The sequence below is a fragment of the Meleagris gallopavo genome, chromosome 17 (genome assembly GCF_905368555.1).
Source record: "Meleagris gallopavo chromosome 17, MGAL_WU_HG_1.1, whole genome shotgun sequence".
In the NCBI taxonomy this organism is placed as follows: Eukaryota; Metazoa; Chordata; class Aves; order Galliformes; family Phasianidae; genus Meleagris; species Meleagris gallopavo.
This window is the reverse complement of record NC_139420.1, coordinates 689,318-712,840: the sequence shown is the minus strand read 5'-3', so window position 1 is coordinate 712,840 and position 23,523 is coordinate 689,318. Positions and strand designations below refer to the sequence as shown.

The window sequence follows — 23,523 nt, the reverse complement described above, 5'->3', positions numbered from 1 at the left end:
ACAGAATGAGCTATGTAAGAAGTGTCTGACACGTATTCCAAAATGCTAACATGCAGACTTTTTATCTATTGACATATTCTGATTTCCACACAGATGTACCTATTTCCTTTTTACATAGCATTCAGTATTCCTGACCAATTTTGGGCCACATTTGACGGTCTCCGGATCAGTTCAACAGCTGATCAATTCTAAAACAACCTTAGGAAAGCTAGAACCCTAAAAACCAAAAGCAGGAAATAACCCAACAATCAATAAAGAAGGCACAAGGGAAGCTTCTGCCCCATTTAATACATCCACAACTTCAAGTATGGACACTACCCTGGCTGGAGGTGAAAGAACCTGCCAGTTTAACCACACGTCTCAGCATTATAACTAGCTCCCATTTCTCATCCTCCCAGCACAACACAATGTGCTTATACTGAAGGGCCAGTCTGCCTGAACACTTGTGCATTTCTCAGTGCACAACAGCTGCCTACTAACACACACACACAACACACACACACACACACACCCTCTTTCTTTATTCATTCTGATAACACCTAATTATCAGATGGCAGGAAAATGCTGCAGGAAACAAACATGCCCTGACAGGGGAATGAAGCAGAATATAACAAAGCTCCAAGAGAGAGAGGGGGGAATGCAACAGCAAATGAGAATTGGTAAGGTAAGAGGAAGGGATTCACACACAACTCGTAATGATAGTAGAGAAAACAAATCAGCAATAACAAAACCTCAAATAAGAAAACAGTGGTAATAATTTGCTAAGATGGCCATCAGTCACAGAACTGTGCCATGCATCAAACGCACAGCACTAAAACTTACGAAGCACAACTTTCCATTATCACAAGCTGGCACAAAGGTTTGACTGTTCAGGTAAAAAGACAGCATTAAAGAACTACTTCTGTTTGGATAAAAATATGTCGTTTAATTCATTTTCCACTGGCTACATCTAGATCACAGGTGGTATTAAATTAACTTGTAATAAAAGTCTGTACCAAGTACAATGTAATGATATATACTCTATACATATCCATTATAATACATTGAAAATATTGAGGTCATACAGAATTCAAGCAAACGTTGCAGGAAGAAAAATTCCCAACATATACATATCCACCAATGTACAGCAACTAAAATGAAATGGGACCTCTGTTATGGAGCTGAAGAGATGTAGGCTGACAGTTACAACACTACAGCCCACACAGTTATCATACTGTTTTAGATTCTTCCCAGGAAAATCGTTGCCAAAGCTAGTCTACAAGTGACAATACAGCATCACTACGCATGACTAAGAACGCTCTGCTGGCACTGAAATTCCATGGATTGTCTCTGGTAACTGGCAGTTTCTTAGTACATGGATTTTAAATCCCTAAAATCTTAAAACTTGCCTCACAAAACAGCTATTTCAACCAAAGTACAAGGCTTCAACCTGACAGCACCTAAAAAGATTTTCATTACAAGTTTTCAAGAAGTTATTTTAAAAATGATTTTAAAACATTCAAGGTAGTTTTAAAAGAACATTTAAATATGGAACTTAGTTAAAACCTATTTTTGTTGTTAGCCCACACTCAATACCAAAGGAGCACATCTACTCATAAAAGCAGGTTTGACAGAAGTGCCATGTACAAATTCTGCTGTTTGAGGCATTCTGCCTTTCCAAGGACTGAGTCCTTACAAAGAAGCAGTATCCAGTATCTGCGTGCTCAGCTTTGAGATCCTTCAGCCTCTTAGCACAAAACCAAAAGTCCGGGCCTGTATCGGAACATTTCAGATGAAGCAAGATGACATAATTGCAGCACTGTGAAGTCTGGAACATCTGAAACAACTTCAGAGCATCTGATCCTCAGCTTCCAGCTCAAGGAACCAAAAAGCACCACTGCATAACAGGGCAGAAGACAATCTGAAACAATCTGCAGTCAAAGCATAGAGAAACAAATAGGGGGAGAAATGGCAATGCTATCTCACAAACAACTGCAGTTATTGACTGTTTCTAACTTCTGAGTGAACAGAAGGAAATTACAGTCTTAATATCCAATAGGCTAATTTCCATTTGGCTAGGCCTGTGAACGTACACTCACACACTCTTGTCAAAGGCTTCACCTTACTCCCTTGTTTTTATACATGCAGCATAAAGATCACGTGTGAATTAATCCCACAGTTAATTCTGAAGATCAAACCTCTATCTAGATATGAAGGAATCAGGAGGTACTTTAGATAGTTTTAGCAATCTTACAGGCTGTCCTGAGCAAATGTCACAAAACAGTTTAATGTCTAAGAAGCCCATCCCTGTGGAATCAGCACAAACCAATGAAAATGGTTCACAACTGAAAAACATTAAGTATTTGGAAAAGTTGCAACAAATTCTAGTCTCATCAAGTACGCAGTAAAATTTGTCTTGTCCTAGAATAGCTTTAAGACAGACTTTGAACAAGTGCAAAGCAAAAAGTCACAACTACAAATAAAATCTTAAGTCCAGATAAAAACTACACACTAACGTAAGGTATAACTCGAACATAGTAAAGAAAAGCAAACAAACAAAACCAACAAGCCCCAAACAAATAACAAACCACTTTAACTTCAAAGCCAAGAATGGCACTCCCATGACCAAGATTCTGCCCTGAGCTCAAGCAAGCTATCCTAACTGAAAGTAGAAAAAAAGTCAGTAATGGACTGCCAATCACAATTATTATTGTAGTAAAAATACCACCTCCATTTCCTTTCATAACATAAAAAGCTGCTCCTTCTACAAATGAAACTGAAAAGCCACAAACAGCTAGAATAATGAAAACCTCAGAAATTATGAAATTTAAATGTCTCAAAAGAAAAAAAACAAATCTTTTCATGCATCGCCTGCCTCTTCTCCAAGAAAAACAATCGTCTCTGTAAGAAACCCTTACCTTCACTATTTATGTTTTCACTGGAAATTGCTGCATTTTGTTGGAACATTCTACAGATAATACATGAATGTCATTTGGTAACTGACTTGAACTGTAATAAATTTCTGAATTAATCCTTTTTGCACTGTCTTACCATTAGGACAAGAGAGATATGAGCGCATCCAGAAATTTGCTCCTGTCTTCTGTTTTCAATTCAATTACTAAAATACAAAATACTTCATTATATGATGCAAATAACTGAAGATATGTCAGGTGTCATACAAAGAATGCATTCCTAGTATACTTATTTATATTCCTAACCAGCCTTAAGAAAGAAAAAGAGAAACTATTTGTTTGGGCAAAATGCAACATGCATTGTTTATTCCAGCAAACTCACAATTCTAGGCGCTCACTACAGGATACAGCCACTAAGTTTTAAACATAGGAGTTTGTTTTATGTTCAACGTGCAAACATAATCAAAGTGTGTAGAGTTACAAACCGCCTCCTTTAAAAGCACACAAAGCTGGGAAAATCTCCTGCATAAATATCTTGCTTTTTAAAGAGTCAATATGGAATAAAGCTTGTAACACCAATACCATACGTGGCTTGGCTGCTAAATACAAAAATTCTCACAGATATCCTCATAGATGGTATATGAAGTATATATATGAAAATCGTTACGCTGTGCAATCTTTAGACTGTCCCAAAATGATAAGCAAGCCCCTGCTACATAGCTTAACTTCTGTACCAGACAAGACTTAAAAAACAGATAAGAAAAAAAGATCAGCAAACTAAGATGCAGTTTGTATTTATACTAGACACAGGAATAGTGTTAACATAAATGCACACTCGATGTTTGCATTTAAGACATACAGAAATGAGTCAATAAATGGTCTACACTCACTGTGCTTGATGGAGTCTGTGTGAACACTGACCCCTAAAGGAATAAAGGTGAATGAATTATGTGAAATGAAAGATGGCATTACTCACTGGACATGTCAAAATGGTTGTGTAAAGTCCTGGAATTGGTGCTGTCAGCAGCTTTCTCAAATGCTCTTCCAAAAAAGCTGCAAGATGAAATACCAAGTTAGTCACGTATTAGAAGATATCATCCACTAAGAGACATGGCTTTCTTTTAAGATAAATACATTAATAGTTAAGATGGAGGAAAAAAATGTGCAAGGAAGGTGGGGAACACGTATGTCCTCTTAAGTACCTCATGTATACCATAAGCAAAAGCATCTTTTAAGAAGGATGCAGGTCAAGTTAATACATACAGTGTTAAGTAGGTACAGGAAAGATGTAGTTGTTTCAGAGACAGGAAAAGCATATGGATGCCTTACAAACAACATTCTTACTTCTTTTTGTCAGAGCTTTCTGTTTCTGGAGGAATCCCCACCATGATCACAGTTCCCTGTTCAACATCCATTGGTGCAGCCATTACCAGTGGCAGTAATTTGCAGCGCTTGTTTTTTGTCTGGAAATCAGAAAGGTTCTTTGTGCTAGGAAGTTTCCCAGGAACAGAATTCATAAAGGTGCTAGAATTATCCAAACAATCAACAGAAAAACTTTTAAGATGATATGAAAACATTTTAGTTGTTAACTGTAAGTATCCAGCAGAACAATAACCACCAGGTGGGCCAAAAGTTACATTAAATCTGATTTACTTACAGAGCAAACAAAGGATTTGAGCAAGTATTTACTAAGCAGGCACAGAGATACTGGTTTAGAAAACAGTTTCACATCTGGCGTACCCTAGGAAAACAAGAATTATTTCAATTACAACACGAGATGATTGTTCCATTCATTGATGTAAATTTTGGTATCTACTGACACAGCTAAAAGCTTTGCATCGTTCAAAGTACACTAAGAACCATGATGGTAAAGGAATTTGCCATCTCCTACTTTGCTTGGTGACCAAGCTCCCTCCTTTGAGAAATCTGATTCTTTCTTTGTGATTTACAGAGCAGATGTCAATACCGACCCATGAGAGGTCAGTATAATATAGACAGAGCCTTTCTGACTTTCTGTTGGCATCATTATTATTGAGCCAACAGTTAGGAAAACAGTGTTATTCAAATCAGAGAAAGACAAAATATGACACTGAAATATGAAAAATAGAAAAACAGAATTCTGACCTCCATGAGAGAGCAATAAAGAAAAGGCCCTTGGGAAATAACAAGGTTGGTGCAAATGCAGCTGGCTACTGTCTGCTGAATGGCACGTAACTGCTTTTTGGCTAGGTCCAGCCCTTGGTGCAGTTTGTCCAGGTTACCTCTGCAAAAGACAAAACAAATGCCTTTATGTAAAAACGTAAAGCTTTTCCATGCATAAGTGGGACATTTCTAAATCCCTGTGGATATTTTCTTCAATTTTTCTTTTATCTCTTATGAAGCATCAATGCATCTTTTAGATATTTAACCCACATTCCCTAAATAAAATTGTAAAAGAACAATGAGAATTTTTTGTACCTGGAGAGACTGTCCAAAGCTTTAATGAAATTAGTTGTTTCAGGCCCCTCTTTCTCTATGCTCTCCATGAGAGAGGCTGTGGCATAAACTATATCACTTGCTAAGAACTTGTTCTTAAAGCCAAAGTGAATGCTGAAGGTCTGAACTCTTAAATCCCTCATTCTGTAAAACGAGATAAAAATAGTCAATGTTTTCAGCTGATCAACATCAATAACATTATCTCCTTGGTGTGTTAACGTTAAGAACATGAAGATTAATTTCATTCTAACGTTTGCAAAGAGTCTAATATTACTTTATCAATACAAATTCCGTATCTTCTTTTTTTTTTTTGAAGGAGACATTCCATCCACTTCATATAAAAACATCTGAATTTAATTGAAAAATATTTTCAGATAAATTACTTATATTTAAAACAATTTACCCAAACTTATTTGCAGATTCTTCAATCATTTCCCGAAGATTTTCTTTCAAAGAAATGTCCATGGAATTAAATTTCTGCTTCACTTGCTTCAGAGGCAAACTGAAAACAGAAGGAAAAATCACCAACAGATAAAAACCCCAAAGAAACAAATATTCTACCTTGCTTTCATAAGGCATTAAGATCTGGTAGTTTAGCAAGCAAAGTCTGACTGAGCTTGTTTTCCTCTAGTCACTGAAGAGCAGGCATAAGAATGCACGAGTCGCTTCCAAATCGACTGTTCAGTAAAGGCACAGAGTTGAATTATTCTTCATACAGTAAGGCACAGTTGCACAGCTCAACTCAGAGACTCTACAACCAACTCAGAGCCCTACAGTCAACAATTAGAAAACAACATACTGACTACCTGTAAGCTTAAACAACTTGACTCGGTCTGAATAATTTTATATAATCCAGTGAAAAAATGATCCCTTAATTGAGAACCAAATTTTAAAAACTCACCCCATGTCAGCCAAAAACTCCTGCAGCCGCTTCTGTCCTTGTACTGACCAGAGCTTAAGGTTAGCAGAGGTATATGAAGTATTACAGAGACTTTCATACAGAGACCAGTGCTGATAAAGTGCCAGGCGCAGACTGAACAGGAATTATAGAAAAATAATTATAAGCACATATGTTCTTTGGAATTACAGACAGTTAGAGAACTCTAACTAGCAGGTGCCTCAATTGCCCTTATACATTGTGTGTCTAACCTTTGTGAAAGGACGTAGGTAGAAGTAACACCACAAGACAAGGAACTCTGACATCTAACTAAATCTGTAGGGTAGGGCTGAAGTGAAGCTGTGTGAGATACTGAAAGAGACTCATGTTCAACAGGCTGTTCACGTTTTCTTTTTACTCTAGTTCTGTTCTCAGCAGGAAAGCAGCTTGGGATTTTTTTCCCTTGATATAAACTCAGCTGGGGTGCATCAAGTAGGCAGAGTTTGACTTCACCAGAGTTGAGGCAAGGATACTCGTATTCAAATGCTATTCGCATGCAGTCAATGGACAGGGAATTTTCCTCATCCTCATTGCGGTGGTTATGGCGAGACACGTGGCGCTGCAGGATTCCAATATCAGTCACATACTTCATTCTTAAAAAAAAAAAAAAATAAAAAAAAAGAGTCACTTGGCTGTCTTCCTTTGTATCATTATATTTAAACAGCAGAACACAAAATGCTTCCTGAAGATCACACGTTCATCAGAAAGCAGCACAGAAAACCACAGGCACATCTCAGAAAAACGACTTGCTAAGTAATAGTCTCTCAATACTCAGCTACACACCCAGGCAATTAAGGCTAAAATAAAACCCACTCAGAGAGACAGAGCAATGAATCAAATCCTTATTACATTCATCTTGGTACAGAGAACAGTGTATTAGTAAAAATAGAATATCAGATGTAAGGTTTGTATGTGTACTTCTGGAATCCTGAAGGTATCTCGTAGGAAAGGAGTGGGTTGAGAAAGGAAAAATTGGAACTTGTCAAGTAAAATAGGAAAGGAAGCAGGAGTCTACAGAACATACAGATTTGTCCCCTTCAAAGAAAAGACTGCATCACTCACACTGATACAAGCTACTAGTGAACGCCATTCCTTCATTAGAAAGTTATTTCTTCATTAGATCTTATTTTTCACAATGTTATAGAAGCCAAATAAGTTTACAAATTCTAAATAGTAGAAAAGAGTTTCTCTGAAGTATATTCCTGTTTTTATAAGGCATTACTTTTAATCATAAAGATATTTAATGCCATTTTTCATAGTTAAGCAACATTAAATTCCCACATTTCATGATCTTATATTAATTGCTTAAATTAGTTGCTCAAAAACAAAAACAAAAAAAAAAAAAAGGAAAAAAGCTTTCTTACTGGGTAATTTTATCTTGGACCCACTGATCTGTTAGGCCAACAATAGCCCACCTGAAATTGGGAAAACAAGCAAACAAAAAGTTAAAAATAAAAAAAAAAAGTCCTGGAAGGTGTATTGTATTTAAATATTTAAGTATGTAACAAACAAGTCAGAAACACTATTCATCTGCTGTGCATAGAAGTCAGCAACAAGGTTATATGCTGTTATTTCTAATCCGTTTATGCAGCTGGGTGCTCCAAGACAAGACAGACGTTCACGTAGGAAATAAGCTGGTATCTCATGCTGAAATCACAGCTTGGGAAAATCTTGCATCTTTTTACTGTGCAATTATTTTCCAGCCTTTACAAGAAGTGGTAACAGAAACATACCACAACATGTCATTCAAATCTTTAGACATTATCCACGCCAGATCAAACATCACCATCGCAGACTACAAGAAAGGAAAGCAAAAAGAGGGGGTAAATGAACAGAAAGCTCTCACTTTACTATGCAACCAGAAAACTTAGATTTGCCCCTTAACACTCTACAAGTCACGCTTGTGTGTGACAATCCGCCAGCATCTTACTTTAAAACATCAAGTAAACAGAAAAGTATTTTATGAAGCTCTGCACGTCTGCATTCCATTTGGAACATCTGAAATATTCTGACACGTTCAAAACTTAGAAAGGCAAACAAGCTTCCCACATCTTTAAGTCTTTTCACAGAAGTATTCTTGTGCATAGAGGCACTTCTACCAAAATAAAAATAAAAATAAAAATCCACTGTTAGTTTTTCTGTACTGACATTAAAGATATCAAGCAACAAGAATGTCAGTAGTTCTGTTCCAACTTTTTCCTCCCACTGCTAACACTGTATTACACACTACCACACAGCTGGCATTACCTTCCCAGCTACTGGGATGTTTCTGGGACATCTCTAATTCATTAACAGGAAAAACAGATGTACACAGCCGCAAAACTTTAAACTACTAAGTCACACTACTTGTTTATCCGTTACTCGCCGTACCATATAGGATAAAGACAATTATGTGAAGTATTATTAGTCATTTACAAATTATATTAAGGTGATTGGGTAATATCCAATATCAGAATTACTCTGGCACCTTGTAATTTTGTGGAGAATGAGCTGATACTTACTGAGGTCCCGTGGTATTCATATTGCTCGTAATCAAAAAGAATTTCACGTCTAAAAGAGGAAAAAATAACTCTGACTAAGTGGAAAACCAGACTTATCCAATTCAAAATATAAACCTGAGCTGTGAAATAATTTCATTTCATTTTAGTGATAAGAAAAATATAAATTTGGAAAAAAAAAATATTAGATTCTTGATTCCTCAAATTCTGTTTCTTTCTTTTCCTGATCATTTCATTTAAAAATACTGAGATTACAAAGAAAGAGCTTCAAATTTTGTTCTAAGATAGACAAGCTAATAGTGCTGCTTAACAGTGCAGCTCTGCACCTTTTGCTCTTCTTATTTATAACAATTACTTCCAATTATCATCCACATAAACTTTTTAGTTTTTTGCATATATAAATACATCTCTCCATTTTCTGTAGAAGTTAAAGCTAAAGCACACTGCAAAGTACTGCAGTACCAAAACGTGCAAAGAAAACGTTGGATGTACACAACACAGAGAAAACCTGAGGCTCACCTGCGTGCCTCCCACTCTCGCCTTTGTCGCCTTTTCATTGTTCTCTCTATTACCTCCTGCAAATTAATTGGGACATTAAAATGCTAAAAAAACTCACTCTAATATAATTAGCACTTACCCAGTTAGTTAAGTGACTAAATCTTCATCAAAAGAGGAATTATTTCTATTTATGACATTTAATGGGAAAAAGAATTATCACTAAACTTTTTCCTAGGAAGATACTTAAAGTCATGTCATCTTCCTATGCTGGCACTGATTTAGCTAATCTACATAGATAAAAGCAATTTCAATACTACCAACACTGCATCTTACCATTTTATAGCATAAAAATGACACTGATGAAAAATAAAGAGCATTAATCAAGCTTGGAACTGAGGAACTTGGTGTCTATTTACGCTCTCTAAAAAGCATCATCATCTTCAAAACTTAGATCAAGAAGATCTATATTATTTGTGCATTATCTATCTAATATCTATAATATTTGTGTATTATCTGTGCAATACTTCACAGATTCAAAAGTAGCTTTTGCACACGCTGGTTGCAATTTGTCTTTCATTTTCTAGTATTGGTTCTTCCTGAGTAAGTATTAGTAGGAAGAAGTGTATAATGTATGATGTTAATAAAACCAACCAGTAGAACAACCATCTATACAAAGTCTGAGAATGTTTTTACATCCAGTAGGATCAATGCTGCTAGCTTTGTGCCTTTGCCTCCCTGCTTGATAGAAACATGTAACATGCTACAAATAAAACACACCAAATTGACTTGTTCATGCCTATACCAGAAAATACTTGTGTTAGCTTACTGCCCCAAAGGCAGACAAAATATATTTCTAAACTGTTTGTGAGCTTCTATCTTCTCAAACAATTATTTCAAAATACATAAAAAATAGTTTATATCTAAATTGGTTGTTTTGGTGAACTCAAAAACCCAGAGCACATACCAAAGAGAAATCTCCTCGGTTAAGCAATTACATGAGGACAGTTACATACATAATCAGTTTTAACACATTTTGATAAGCAAAAAATATTTCAGTGCAGATCAAATAAACAATCTGTGCAAGCCAAACTCTAGTCGTAGTAATTATTTTTTACTCGTACACTTAATTTTATACCAATTTTTATATGTTATTGCCGTCACTTATCTGCTCTGAGGACTTAGAATAACTGCTTTATTTTCCTTTTTTTAGAAAATGAAGCATGAGAAATGAACCTCTTCAAAACGTCTGCGCTTATCTGAAGGTTCTGAGCCATCACTTTCATTCTCTGAGTCCTCTTCTTCATCCTCTTCATCTCTGAAGATATCATCATAAGCAGGAACATCAAGATCATCATCTTGCTTAACTAACAGCTTAATCTAGCAAGAATAAAAAGATGTTTCAGCAAGGTAACATTTCAAACAACAAATGAGAAAGCTTCAGATACTTCAAAAGTGAAACAAAAACCTCATTTTATCCATTCCTGGCATTAAAAAGCAGTACTTGTGTTTTTGTGAAGATCGTGCTTATTTATTCAACACAAACTGCATTCTTCTTCAACAATAAAATCATAGTCAGAGCATTGCATGGAAGAACTATTTGTGGCTGTTACACACCGTGGGATGCTTATCTTCTGATTTGTACCAGTGTGAGGTGCAGAAATAGATCTAGGTGCTTACTACTGACAGCTATCACAGCACTAGCAGTGTAAGTTTTTATAACTCAAAACAGTTTTTTTTCTGATCTAACAATATCAATGGATGTCTGCAGCAGTAATGTTCATTTCCTGACTGCTAGCAGTTCTGCAAAACACAGAAAAGCACTGAGGCACCCTCCCAGCCCACAGAACAGAAACAGTTTGTTACAATACAAGCTGTAAGAAAAGCTCAGCTTACCTGTGTCTCATTGTAAACATTGACTATATTGATAGGTCTGTGGCTATCACACACAAAAAAATAAGTGTCTTCTTCAGGCTGCAAGATCTCCAACAGGTCAACATTGGCACCACAATTAATAAAAACAAAATATTTGAACTGCAAACAAAACCAAAACAAACACGTTTAATTTTAATTAGTGGGAAACGTGAAAAACTGTAAACACCTACACAAAACTCCCAAAGCTCTCACCACTGCCAAACCAACATTTACTTCCTGGCATTAGCTGACCCAAAGAAGGAAAAAATGTGCAGAACAGCAGACCCTACTTACTTAGGACATTGGACACCCAATACCACCACCTTTCACATCCTAAAGTGTGTGCATGCTGAAGTTGAATCAATCAGAAATGAACTGATATCAAAATAATAATAAAGAAGACCTTGACACGTTTGGAAGCAGTATATTAAAACTTAACTACTGTGTTGAGATAAGAAATAATATAATTACATTAAGAGCTGACATTTTAAGTTGGGGAAAGGACAGAAATATGTGTCTATATACAAAGAGCTGCAACTTTTCTTTTTACCTGATCTTTATGCTCAAGAAAGGCAGTTTCAAGTTCTTGCCATCCAGACACAGGCACTAGCGTATATTGCACATGATCACATTGAAACAAAGCCTGAAACGAAGCAAACAGCTGTCAGCTACGGCGGGAAACATCCCTTCTACATTACTGCATTGTGCTATAACTCTATTTCATAGAAATCTGTGTCTTGAAGACATCCAAGCTGACAACTTGACATCAAATCTGGGAGTATGGCTTACTGAGTGTCCATGTTGTGATTCACAAAATCAGTTTAAACTTTTATCCTTTTCTGAGTTCAAACCCATTCTAAGAATCCCAGTGACATTTTCTTGTGTTAGCCTGTAGAGGTAACGAACAAACACTTACTTGGAGTATTTTACAAGCACATAATGCATCAACGTCTGAGGCCACAAGAAGAAGAACTCGCTGAAAAAATAACAGAGCAACAGCATTAATATGTTAAGGAAGGGGACAAATTCGGTGAGCTGGTATATGAAGTGTGTGACTGTGGGATGAGAAAGGGAGAAATTTAGGCAGAAATCACTATAAGCACGGAACAGGACTGGATTCTAAAGAGGCACTGCAACAAAAGAAACGATTTGGATCCCAGTAAACGCGAACAACGAGCAGCCCCACTTCACGTGGTGAGATCACAGCCAAAAGCGGCCTTGGCCCGTTGCAGCCGCAGCTGCGCAGCCCCTGGGTCGGAGCCGGGCGGTGTGCGGCCACAGCTCTCAGCACCCGGAACGGGATCCGACAAAGAAAGTCTGGGGCAAAAACGGGGCCGAGGAACGCAGCCCACATCCGGTCAGCTTATCTTCCGCTTTGTTTTTGTGCGAGGGTTCTTCTCAAAGCCGGAGCAGCTGGGACAAACGCTTTCCATCGCACAGTCTGTGACAGTTCCGCGGGCAGAACGCGGCGGGGCGGCCGAGGAAAGCCTTCCGCTTCGGGCCGCAGAGCAAAACCGAGCTTCGAGGAGAGCGGGCGGCAGGGCTCGCTGCGGGGCGGGGGGTTAACGGGCGTGCAGAGTTACGGTGCTTAAAAAGATACTTTAAAAAGGTAAATAATAATAATTAAAAAAAAAGAGAATGTAGGGATGCCTCTGTTAAACAAAAGACCAGCAGAAACGCGGCAAACCGGCACTGCACTGAGCGCAGCGCGCCCGAAGCGCACGCTGCAGCACACCGCTCCCGGCGGACCCACACCCTCAGCGCGGCCCGCCTGTCTCCCGAGCGCAGCCCGCCATTCCCCCCGCGGCCTCGGGGCGAGCGGGGCGGCCGCCTCAGCCCTACCGCCGACCGAGCTGGGCATTCCGCGAGGCGGCCCCGGACAGCGGCACGGGGAGACGCGGCTCCGCCCGACGCCGCGCCGCGCCGCCCACACCTGGCTAACGATCACGTCGTAGAACTCCCGGCGGCAGTCGGTGACGAACATGGCGGCGGCGAGGAGAGCGCTGAGGGAACGGCGGCGGCCGCGGGCCGCCCTCGCTCAAAGTGGGCGCCAAAGCGGTGCCGCTTCCTATTGGCCGATGGAAAAGCAGCCGTCATCACTTCGGGGCGCGGATTGGGTGAGCTGTCATCCGGGTGTTCGCCGATGGGATTGGCAAAAGAGAGACGCGATAGCAAGGCGGGCCAATCGCAGCGGGCCCGGCTCGGACGGAAGCACCGTGCCAGGCTCCGTTGCCGTTGTCGCCATCTTTGTTGGGGGCGGTTTGCTTACTTGCCGCGAAAACGCGCGGAGAACGAACGGGAAGCGGGCCACCTCGGCGCTCGGTGGCGACGAACGGGCTGAGCCGTCAGAAACCGCCACCGCAACGGCCTCAACGGCCGGCGTCACCTCCGAGCTTCTGCCCTCACCCAAGATGGCGGCCGGGGGGCGGTGCCGGGGGCGGTGGAGCGGTGTCCTGCGGCGGAGCGGCCGCGCCCGCCCTCAGCAGCAGCAGCAGCGGCAGCCACACCGCGCCCCGCGTCGCGCCGCCGCCATGGTGAGGCCCTGAGGCCCGGGGGGCGGCGGGGCACTGCGGAGGGAGCGCCGCAGGGGGCGGCGGAGCTCGGGGCCGTGACGCTGCCCGGGCCGCGGCGCCACTGACGCGGTTGTTTTCTCCCGCAGTTCTCCTTCAACATGTTCGACCATCCCATCCCCCGCGTCTTCCAGAACCGCTTCTCCACGCAGTACCGCTGCTTCTCGGTGTCCATGCTGGCCGGGCCTAATGACAGGTCAGATGTGGAGAAAGGCGGGAAGAGTATGTGCCTGTTTTCTTTGACTCGTAGCCCGTCCGGGTTGGGCGGCGGGGCGGGCCGGGCGCTGGGCCGCGGTCACGGCCGGGGCTGCGCGGAGCAGCTGGGAAAAAGCCGTCCGTGCTGCGGGACGAGGGCGGGGAACGCGAGCCGAGCCGGGCCGGGCCGTGAGCCGCCGGGTTCGGGCACGTCCGTGACGGCGCGGCGACCCGTGACTGATCCTGCGTGATTTCTTGCTCAGAAATGAATCTGTGCGAGTTTTCGGAACAAATGTAACCCTGGTGATGTTGAAATTACGTTGTTTTGTTTGTACAGTCATAATTTTCCTGATCTTGCTTTCTTTTTTGTATCTGCAGTAATTATGCCACCTTCTGCTTTGGATCAACTCAGTAAGTGAATGTTTGGTTCTGGACTAACAGCGTTATGAAAGGAAAAGAGCAGAAATACGTGAGCAGATACATTACCAAATAGCATGGCAGCTTGGATGTCTATTTAGTCCTGATCAACTAAAGAACATGAGATAAGTTCATTAGAAGGTGTAGCTGTGAGGTTTTGTGCAGGTGAGAAGCCAGGCTGGCAGCGGGCTGCCTGTGGCTGTGTACAAACACACAGCTGAGGCGTTGGGCTGCTCGAGATGTGAGCTGGTATTTATGGTATATATGCTGGTAACTCTGTTAGAATGGTCAGCCAACGATTTCTTATCTCTGCCTGTTGGTTCTGGGTGCTGTTGTCTGAGGAAATTCTGTCTTCAAAAAGAAAATGTGAAAATGAACATTGAAAGAGCTGAGGCTGCTTATTGGGCTCCTTAATTCAAGCCTTTTTTTCACCCTCTGAATTGTAGTCTTTACTTATTCTCAAAGAAATTATTATGTCAAGATTTATCTTTAAAACAGGCAAGAGGTGATGATATTAATTAGGTAGGAGCTAACTGATAATAGCAGAAGGGTGTAACAATAATAAATTCCTGTACTAAAATAATACCCAGTGCCTGCTCATCTCTGAGCTCGGGGTGATGCAATTGCTAATCCCAGATCTTGGTGTAAACTGAGGCATTTAAGCTCAAAGTGCAATGGCAGTACAGCACTCATGTATCTCCATGCTCTCCTGATTTGTTGTTTTGAGAAGCTGAAATAATGATGTGAGGGAAATCCTCTCCTATATCATGGCTCATGTTTTTGCAAATGTTCAATCTGTGAAAGCTTCAGAACTGTGCTGTTTTTTTTTTCTCCTCTCTCTCCAGGCCGACTTAATATTACTTATCCAATGCTGTTTAAGCTGACCAATAAAAATTCAGACCGAATGACGCACTGTGGAGTGCTTGAATTCGTGGCTGATGAGGGCATATGTTACCTACCACACTGGGTGAGTTGTCTTATGCTGAGCTGTCAGAACCCGAAGAGCAGGATTAAGGAGCTGCCAGGATAATATTAAAGAGATGTAATGTTTCCTGAAATTGCCTGTCTTTGCTAGTCGTGATCCTAAAGCAGCTTTCAGTCACAGCTCAGGTTTCTCTCAGTATGAGTTTAACCAAAACAAAGCAGGATGTTTCTTAGGATGCACCTGTTTTCTTCCTGAAATTAAAACGCAGGAGTCTGATGCATTTCAGGGAAGGCGGCTTTGGCAAACAGAAGAGAATTAAAAACTTTGACTGTGTTAATGTAGTGATTTGTATCTTTGTTTTCATTCTCACAGATGATGCAAAACTTGCTGCTGGAAGAGGGAGGCCTGGTACAAGTGGAGAGTGTTAATCTTCAAGTTGCCACTTACTCAAAATTTCAGCCACAGAGTCCAGATTTTCTCGACATCACCAACCCCAAAGCTGTGTATCCTTTCATTGATGAGCAGGGAAGAAAAGTTTACTCCCAAATTGTAATGATGCAGAGCTATCTTTTTGAGCACAGCTCATGCTTTTCTGGTAGTAGGTAGCACTACTGCCATTTCTGAAAAATAAACAAGAAAAAAGAGCTTATGTTGCAGAATGTTGACACAAAATGCATCCTGAGGTATAAATAAGCATGAGCCTTGGCTGAAAGTTCCCTGAGTTTAAAAGTGTCCTACAGAAGAATATCTACAGAAGGATTTGTATACTTTAATGTTCATTAAAAGGCAGTCTTCTGATAACTTTTGAAACTTTGTTTGAGAGAACAAAGATCAGAGTTTCATAGCATAGTAACTGTAAAGCTTTGATGTTTCACTGGAAAAATAAATCTTAACATACTCCAAAGATTAGAAAATGCATTGAGAAACTTTGCTTGTCTAACTACTGGAGATGTTATTGCCATCAACTACAATGAAAAGGTACAGTATGCAGCACCATCCAACGTAGGTTTCATTTATATACCATCAATCTGGTGAAACAAATTCAGTTCCATGTAAAGTACTCCATAGCTTAGTATTGTGGCCGCATAAATACTTTGACTACATCTTATGATATATCTATATCTATATCTATCTGAGTTAGTAGGTGAAGCTTTTGGTAGCACACACATTGATCATTTGGGATTGTAGACTAAGCACAATTCTTGATGCCTAAATAATCAGCATAGAGCTGTACAATATTGGCAAATAATCACAAATGGTAGATTTTGCAGTCATTTGCTGTTGGAGAAAGAAAGAGGTCAGTTCAGTCATCTTTTCACCCATGAGTTGGGGTAAGAATACTGTTGATGTTCTTACAAATCATGAGAAAAAATTATTCTGAATACAGAATTTAATTTCAGAAGTGCAGATGAAGGTACAGTAAGAGTGCAGCACGATAGAGTCTAGGTAGGTTCTCTAGTGCATATATGTAGCATCTTCAATAAAAATCTTTGTTGTTGTGTTTTTTAGAGACTCTGAAGTATCCAGTCCTTAGCCTAGACAGCATTTCAGTTTGTTTGAAGGCTTCTGAAGGGAAGGATTTAGCTATGGTTTTCTTACACGTAAGATAAAATGCATCCACTGTAAGATGTGCAATCTTAAAATATTCAAAACTGTTTCAGATCTATGAGCTTCGGGTAATGGAGACCAAGCCAGATAAAGCTGTGTCCATCATAGAATGTGATATGAACGTAAGTTACAACTACTGTGGGAAGTCTGGTTTTACTGTGCCTTTGCAAAAGGAGAGGGTATCTCATATGGCTAGCACTGGGCACTAGGAGAGGTAGCAACAGACGGGATAGGGAGGGCGACTCCTTGAAGAGCACCTGTGTACCTCTGTAACCACATCTCTGCTCGTGTGCTACACTTATGTGGCATCAGGTGACTTTGGTGCATGGGATGTTATATTTAGATTCAACATGTTTTATAATCTGAAGAGTCCTATTTAACAACCTTATCTTGATTAAATCTCCAATGGCACTGAGTTCTGTTTTACTGATCTGTTTCAGTTACGTGCTAAGATTCATCCCTGGGGAGGCTTAGTCTTTTTGTTGTTCTGAATTTTATTTGTTAAGTATATATGTATATGTATATATTTAAGATTAAAGCCTCGGTTTTTCCTTGTGATTTCTAGATTAAGGTTGGAACGGTAGCTTGTGGAGTTCTGAGGAATAGTAGTATAAAGCTTACGATTAAAAGAGAAATACTTGTGCTTCTTTACCCTATGTCAATAGGTGGATTTTGATGCTCCTTTGGGGTACAAAGAACCAGAAAGAAGTGCTCAACATGAAGAGACCACAGTAAGTTAAGCTTCTGTTTTGCAAAATGCGTTCCCTAGTAATCTGCCTCCATTGTGAGGGAGCAGTGTGTACCAATATATATTTTTTTCCTGAAACAACTTAAATCTAAAACTTACTGACCTGATGCTTTTGCTTGAGTTACTCAGGAGATGGTTGTTTAACAGCTGTTAGCTTTTGGAAATGGATTTTTCTAAGGCTTTGTTTGGTCAGAAGTTTTTGGAGCAGTTTACATTTATTTTGCTTATCACAACATGAACACCATGAAGTACCTCATTTTTTGTCTGCCAGGATGTTGAAGCAGACCACAGTGGTTATGTGAGCGACGTAGGATTCCGTGTAAGTCCTCTCTTTCTGCTCTTTTCTGAATGTTGTGAAATGGTGAGAGAGGGTTGGGGTGTGGTTGTCATTAACCAGCAGCTGCTTGCAGATGTTTTGTGGTGTTTACAACCAGTGACAGTATGACTCGTCCTTAATGTGCTAGTCTAAAAACAAATAGCTGAAACATACCCCTACAACCAGGGTTTATCAGCTTACTACATGTACAAAAAAAAACATTCTGAATCAAACAAAAGATTATAGAAGGCTTTTTGGTAGTGTTTATTTGTTTGTTTTTAGCATAAGGCAATATCCCTGTGCTTTCAAATACAAGGTACTATTAAATTAAAGCTCACATCTGTATACACAGGCATTCTCTGGCTCTGGGAACAGGTTGGATGGCAAGAAGAAAGGTGTTGAGCCCAGCCCGTCACCAATTAAACCAGGAGACATTCGAAGGTATGTGTTCTTTCGGTTGTCAGCAAGTGAAGGATCGGTGATTGAGAGCAGTGTTTCTTCTTTAATGTATTTATGCCTCTTTTCCAGGGGAATACCCAACTATGACTTCAAGATTGGTAGAATCACGTTCATTAGAAACTCGCGTCCGCTGGTTAAGAAAGTGGAAGAGGTCAGTAAAGTTGGGTGCTGCCATTTGTGCACAGAACTAGAAGGTTCAAACCGTTGTCCATGTGTGTTTCCTCTCTCCATACGCAATTCTTCCCAGAACACTTATGTTACGAAGATGTATTAGTGAGTTTGCTTTAGATTAAGTCAGCCTCCTCTGTCCTTGCTTGCTGATATGAGATTGATTGCACTGATGCAAGTTGAATAAGCTAGTGAACACTTGTTGCAGATGGTGCGTCGTAGAAGTGCTAGTGTTTTATTGTTGGAAAGCAAGCAATAATTATGTAGATTAAGGATGTGAAAGATGGATGGTCTTTTCCACTCTGATGGAGTATTTATAATAATTGCTCAGCTTTCATCCTTCTCAAGCGGTGAGCAGAGAGGTGATGCCTTTTTTTCCTCTGCATCCAGGATGAAGCTGGAAGCCGGTTCATTGCCTTCTCAGGGGAGGGCCAGTCCCTGCGCAAGAAGGGAAGGAAGCCCTGAGGTGTGGGACCCTCATTCTGCCAGGAGGAAAATAAAATAAGAATTGCAGCATATTGGATGTTAGTTATTGCAGTTGCAACACAAGAACGCTGCGCTGTCAGACGGAGTTGATTTTCACTTGAAAACTAAGTTGTAAGAATTCTTTGAGTTCTAGGGATTTTTGTCCTATGCATTGCAAAGGGGGGAAATGTGTCCTGGGTAAGTGTGAGAAGCAAAAGCAGCTCTTAGCAAACGGCCTGCCCTCCTCTCTCCTGGTGCTTTGTGCTTGGTACTTTCCCCTCCGTGTAGGCACCGTGCAGGTGAGCTTTGTGCTGTGGTGCAGCCCTGCGTGTGGGGTGTGGGGTGATCTTAGCTCCAGGTGCTGGGATGTGATGCAGCCCAAGGAACTCAGGTTCTGATGCTCTTTGTAATTAGTGACATGCCTCCGTAATAACTAGAGAACCTCTTGCAGCAATCTGGGGGGAGACAGCCGCCTCATCTCAGGCACGGGAGGTGGGATCTCAGTAATAAACAAAGCTGCGCTCCTTCCTCAGTCGTGGCTTAAAACCTGGAGTAAAAGTTGCTAACTAACCGACGTGCTGTGCCGGAGTGCTGCTTTCTGGGGGGACGGGGGGACGGGCAGCGGTCGGGCTGAGGGGGGCGGGGCCGCGGCGGGGTCACGTGCTCAGCACGCAGCCCCAGGGCGGCCATTAACCGAGGGGCGCGGCGACGCGACGGCGGCTTTGTGCCGTCCCGTGCCATTGGCCGGGCGCGCGGGGCGCTCCTGTAAGCGCGGCGGCGATTGGCGGCGGAGGCCCGAGAGGGACGCGTGGCGGGGACGGCATGGCCGACGCTGAGAGCTGGCGGGTGAGCGGGGGGGCGGTGGGTGCGGGCGGCTCTCCTCGGCCTCGCGGCTCTTTTCCCCTCAGCGCCCCCTCTGTCCGCAGCCTCCGCGGCCGTGCGAGGACTACTGGTGGGAGTGGAAGCACTGCCGAGGGCTGCGGCACGCCTTCCACCACTACTACGCGCACGGAGAGCTGCCCGCCTGCGGCCGGTGGCGCGACGACTACGCCGCCTGCCGCGCCTGGGAGAAGGACCGCGCCGCCGCCGCGCGGGTACCGCCGGGTCTGAGGGCGGGGAGGAGAGGAGAGGGGAGGGGAGGGGACGGGAAGGGAGGGGCTGGGCTGGGCTGGGCTGCCTGCGGCGCCGGGGTCGGCACAGCGATCGCGTGTGTTTCAGGAGGCGCTGTGTGAGAGCGAACGAGCGCGGGTCCTGGAGCGGAAGAAGCACGGCGCGGTGTGGGCGCTGCGGAGCAGCCCGCCGCCCGACTGGCACCGCCCGCTGCAGCACGGCGCGGCCAAGTAGCGGCGCTGCCCGCGGGGCTCTGCCGTCACTGCCGCAGCTCCGCCCCGCGCCGCTGCCCGCGCGCACTTCAGTTCCGGTCAGAAAACTTAATAACAAACACCCGCTGTGGTACGAAGTCAGGCGCTGAGTTTGATTCGGGTCCGTGCGGGCGTTCGGCACGGCGCTGTACAGCACGGCGCGGCACTGCACGGCGCACCGCCGGCTGGGGACGTGGAACCGGGCTGGGACCGCATCCCGCCGGCACGGGGCCGGCACAGTGCGTTCGGAAAGCATCGCTGGTTCGGCCCTGCCGTGTGAGAGCTCCTCGGCGCCGGGATGGCGCTGCGGACTGGAGTGCGGCCGTTGCTGGAGAGCAGCTCTTCAAAGCAGTGTGCGTTCCTTCTAACTATTTACTACGAAAATAAAGGTTTAAATGACCGGAGTGAGATCTGTTTTTGCTTCGGGCAAACGCTACCAGAGGTTTACTGCGTTCTTTACCGGGTAATAAAGAAGCTATTTTTCCCTTTGTCAAGGGAAAAGTTTTCCATCGCTTTTCCCTCTGTTATATTAAAAAGCACTGAAATCTGAAGCAAAGAAAGGCAGTGATGAGTCAGCTACTGCCTCTCTGCTGGTCTCATGTGATGGCTGCAACGTTTCTCCCTCGCATTTTAAGAGCAAAACCAACACTCCTCAGGAGCACATGGAGAGATGAGACACAGCTCTGCTGGATGTTTTATTACATAGCCTGTCAGTTTTAAAAAAATCAAATACACTTAAAGGATTTTCTACTCATTTGTTTTTACAGTCACACACCTACTGTGTTTGAACATGCAAAGGAACCAGTAGCTCTCACTCCGTTCTTCAGTCGGCCGAGCAGCTTATGCCAGGTGAACAACGAACCGCATCACTGCGTGTACACTTTGGTGATATCGATGCACTTTCCTTCAGGAGGATCATAACCAGGAAGTGCTGGCGTATAATCAGGTCCGTCTCTCTCAAAGGGGAACAGCTTCTCGTCCCGTCTGACTGCTGCCTGGTACAGCTCCTCAGATTCCAGGCGCAGTTCTTTTAGTGCCTCTTGCTGAGCTTCTACGAGGCTCCGAATTGCTTCCTTCTCGGCCTTGTCTTGTTGCTGCTTATACAGAGACCACTTTTTCATAAGTAAAATTCTTCTTTCGGTTTCCTCAAATGAGAGAGGAGGAAGGCTTCGCACCCTGATGGGGAGGAGTGTGACACTGTAATAGGGAAAGTGCCCGCAACCCGAAAAGCAAAAAAAACCAACCACCACCACTCACCATACATCTAAGAAAACTCAGAATATATTTCTGTCACACCGTGCCTGTCTTGGAGGCTTTCCACAGGCATTCCAACAGCACATTCGCATGACTGTGTTTCAGGTTTTTAGCAGAAACAAATTATATTTACTTTCCACATTTTTCTCAGCAGCACCTCATACAGAGGCTGGCACTGCACTACAGGGTGGAAAAAGAAGTAGAAGTGTGTTTGCACCACGAATGGAAGCTCAAGGTGACAGGCAGTCTTACTTACCTGTTGCTATCTGAAAACTTCAGTGGGGTTTGAAAATCCTCAATGGGAATCAGTTCTGGAGCAGCTTTTTCCAACTTTTTAATCTTCTTTTTCACACGATCCTTCTGTGCTTGCTCTCTCTTTGGATCCACTTTCTTTTTTTTCTTTGGTTGTGCTCTAGCAAGATAAATAATTACATGAATCACATAATCACTCTCACTGAATCCAATCTAACATCCACTTAATGTTCCTAAGAACTGTTATTTCCCATTGCTTAACGTGGTCCTTAATAGAAGTTCCAGCCATTACCTTTACTCAAGTAAATCAAAGTAGTTGACAGCAGCAGGGGCTGAGAGATTTTCTACAGACAGAGCCATACCTGCCTGAGAAGCCCAACCGTAAGATCCGTGCTACAGCGCAGCATTTCCGACTTGAGGAAATTCCACTGAGATTGAACTGGGATTGGCTCCTGCTAGCTCAGCTCGCAGCAGAGCAGGTAACGTGTTTAGCTACAAGCATTCCTGTCACCTCACATTCAGGAGGTCAGAGGGTGGTTTTACACATCCTTCTAACACTTCCACATTTGGAAGCAAATTCAGGGAGCAAGTATTTCTCTGCTGTTGTGCCTACCACACCAACTGCTGTATGCAAGACAGCGTGTGCCACGCTCCGCAAAGACAGAGAACCCAACCCTCACAGAGGGCCCACAGGTTACCGGCAGGGGGGCTGGAGCTTCGTGATCCTTGCGGTCCCTTCCAACCCACACCTTTCTACGATTCTATGATTGTCCTTTCTGCCACGCAGATGGGAACTCTGAGCGTCCATAGAGCAGCCAGTAATTTACTGGCCACCCACAAACTCATACTGGAGCAAAAGCACTCCCAGTTCCCACTTTGGTGCTCCAGTGACCACAACAGGGCTGCACACGTGCATAAAGAACCTTCCCGATGCGAAGCGGCCTCTCCGAGGGCAGCTGCTGGCTGGCAGGATGCTTTAAGCCGAATTACATCAAAACAAAACGAGACGCGACGTTCGGCGACGGGTCCGTAAGGCGCCAGCAGGGCGCCGCGCTCACCTCGCGGGCAGCGACGCCGTCCCGGCCAGTACGGCCGTGTCCCAGTGGCTGCCGCGGCACGGGGCCAGGCGGGGCAGCCGGGAGCTGCGGGAGAAAAGGCACAGCGTGAGGGAGGCCGGGCCGGCCGCGGGAGCCAGCAGTGCCGAGCCGCGGTGACGGATCACGGCGGCGTTTGGGAACCGCGGCCGAGGAGTTCGCGCAGCCGCCCTTTCGCCGCGGCCCGTTCGGAGGAAAGAAGCCGAAACGGGGACGGGACGGGACGGGACCCCCCGCCCCGCGCCGCTCAGCGGGAAGGGCTGAGCCCGGAGCCTCACCCCGCCGCCCCGGGCCGCTCCGCGTCCTACCTGAGCCCCCGCGCGGCCGCCAGCATGGCTGCGTGCAGCTGCCGGGCCGCGCTCCCACGGCTCCGCTCCGGGCCGCAAACGCCCCGCCCTGCGCGCGGGCCGCGCCTCCGCAGCCCCGAACGCCTCCCGGGGCCGCCCCGCGGCCGCCGCCGGTACCTCCCGGCCGGCAGGGG

General features: G+C 43.6%; 4 protein-coding genes across 7 annotated transcripts; 2 read left to right on the top strand and 2 right to left on the bottom strand.

The window, feature by feature from the left end:
* Window positions 1-889: 889 nt before the first annotated feature.
* On the bottom strand, window positions 890-13,380 carry CDC45 (cell division cycle 45). Of its 3 annotated transcripts, none has more exons than XM_085238641.1 (19): window positions 13,144-13,380; window positions 12,127-12,186; window positions 11,761-11,853; window positions 11,193-11,330; window positions 10,533-10,676; window positions 9,321-9,376; window positions 8,805-8,853; window positions 8,037-8,098; window positions 7,668-7,718; window positions 6,777-6,896; window positions 6,268-6,399; window positions 5,770-5,868; window positions 5,349-5,510; window positions 5,016-5,154; window positions 4,549-4,632; window positions 4,236-4,354; window positions 3,868-3,944; window positions 3,031-3,097; window positions 890-1,876 (listed from the first exon to the last, which is right to left on the bottom strand). In XM_085238641.1, the coding sequence occupies exons 1-18, from the start codon at window positions 13,192-13,194 to the stop codon at window positions 3,033-3,035; spliced, it is 1,701 nt and encodes a 566-aa protein (XP_085094767.1). In that variant the 5' UTR covers window positions 13,195-13,380; the 3' UTR covers window positions 890-1,876; window positions 3,031-3,032. The 3 variants fall into 3 exon arrangements, with proteins under 3 accessions (XP_085094767.1, XP_085094766.1, XP_085094768.1); XM_085238640.1 differs by having other exon boundaries at window positions 891-1,910; XM_085238642.1 differs by lacking the exons at window positions 890-1,876; window positions 3,031-3,097; window positions 3,868-3,944 and having other exon boundaries at window positions 4,287-4,415.
* Window positions 13,381-13,460: 80 nt separating this feature from the next.
* UFD1 (ubiquitin recognition factor in ER associated degradation 1) lies at window positions 13,461-19,655 on the top strand. The gene is made up of 12 exons (XM_085238643.1): window positions 13,461-13,744; window positions 13,870-14,002; window positions 14,354-14,386; window positions 15,238-15,359; window positions 15,690-15,820; window positions 16,223-16,295; window positions 16,979-17,047; window positions 17,591-17,656; window positions 17,945-17,992; window positions 18,342-18,430; window positions 18,518-18,599; window positions 19,007-19,655. The coding sequence occupies exons 1-12, from the start codon at window positions 13,622-13,624 to the stop codon at window positions 19,079-19,081; spliced, it is 1,044 nt and encodes a 347-aa protein (XP_085094769.1). The 5' UTR covers window positions 13,461-13,621; the 3' UTR covers window positions 19,082-19,655.
* Window positions 19,656-19,732: 77 nt separating this feature from the next.
* On the top strand, window positions 19,733-20,846 carry C17H22orf39 (chromosome 17 C22orf39 homolog). Its single transcript, XM_085238649.1, has 3 exons — window positions 19,733-19,927; window positions 20,008-20,175; window positions 20,300-20,846. Exons 1-3 carry the CDS (start codon window positions 19,904-19,906, stop codon window positions 20,423-20,425), a joined length of 318 nt encoding a protein of 105 aa, XP_085094775.1. The 5' UTR covers window positions 19,733-19,903; the 3' UTR covers window positions 20,426-20,846.
* A 278-nt stretch (window positions 20,847-21,124) lies between these two features.
* MRPL40 (mitochondrial ribosomal protein L40) lies at window positions 21,125-23,510 on the bottom strand. Of its 2 annotated transcripts, XM_085238644.1 has the most exons (4): window positions 23,351-23,510; window positions 23,007-23,090; window positions 21,953-22,108; window positions 21,125-21,618 (listed from the first exon to the last, which is right to left on the bottom strand). In XM_085238644.1, the coding sequence occupies exons 1-4, from the start codon at window positions 23,374-23,376 to the stop codon at window positions 21,309-21,311; spliced, it is 576 nt and encodes a 191-aa protein (XP_085094770.1). In that variant the 5' UTR covers window positions 23,377-23,510; the 3' UTR covers window positions 21,125-21,308. The 2 variants fall into 2 exon arrangements, with proteins under 2 accessions (XP_085094770.1, XP_085094771.1); XM_085238645.1 differs by lacking the exons at window positions 23,007-23,090; window positions 23,351-23,510 and adding an exon at window positions 22,647-22,946.
* Window positions 23,511-23,523: the final 13 nt, after the last annotated feature.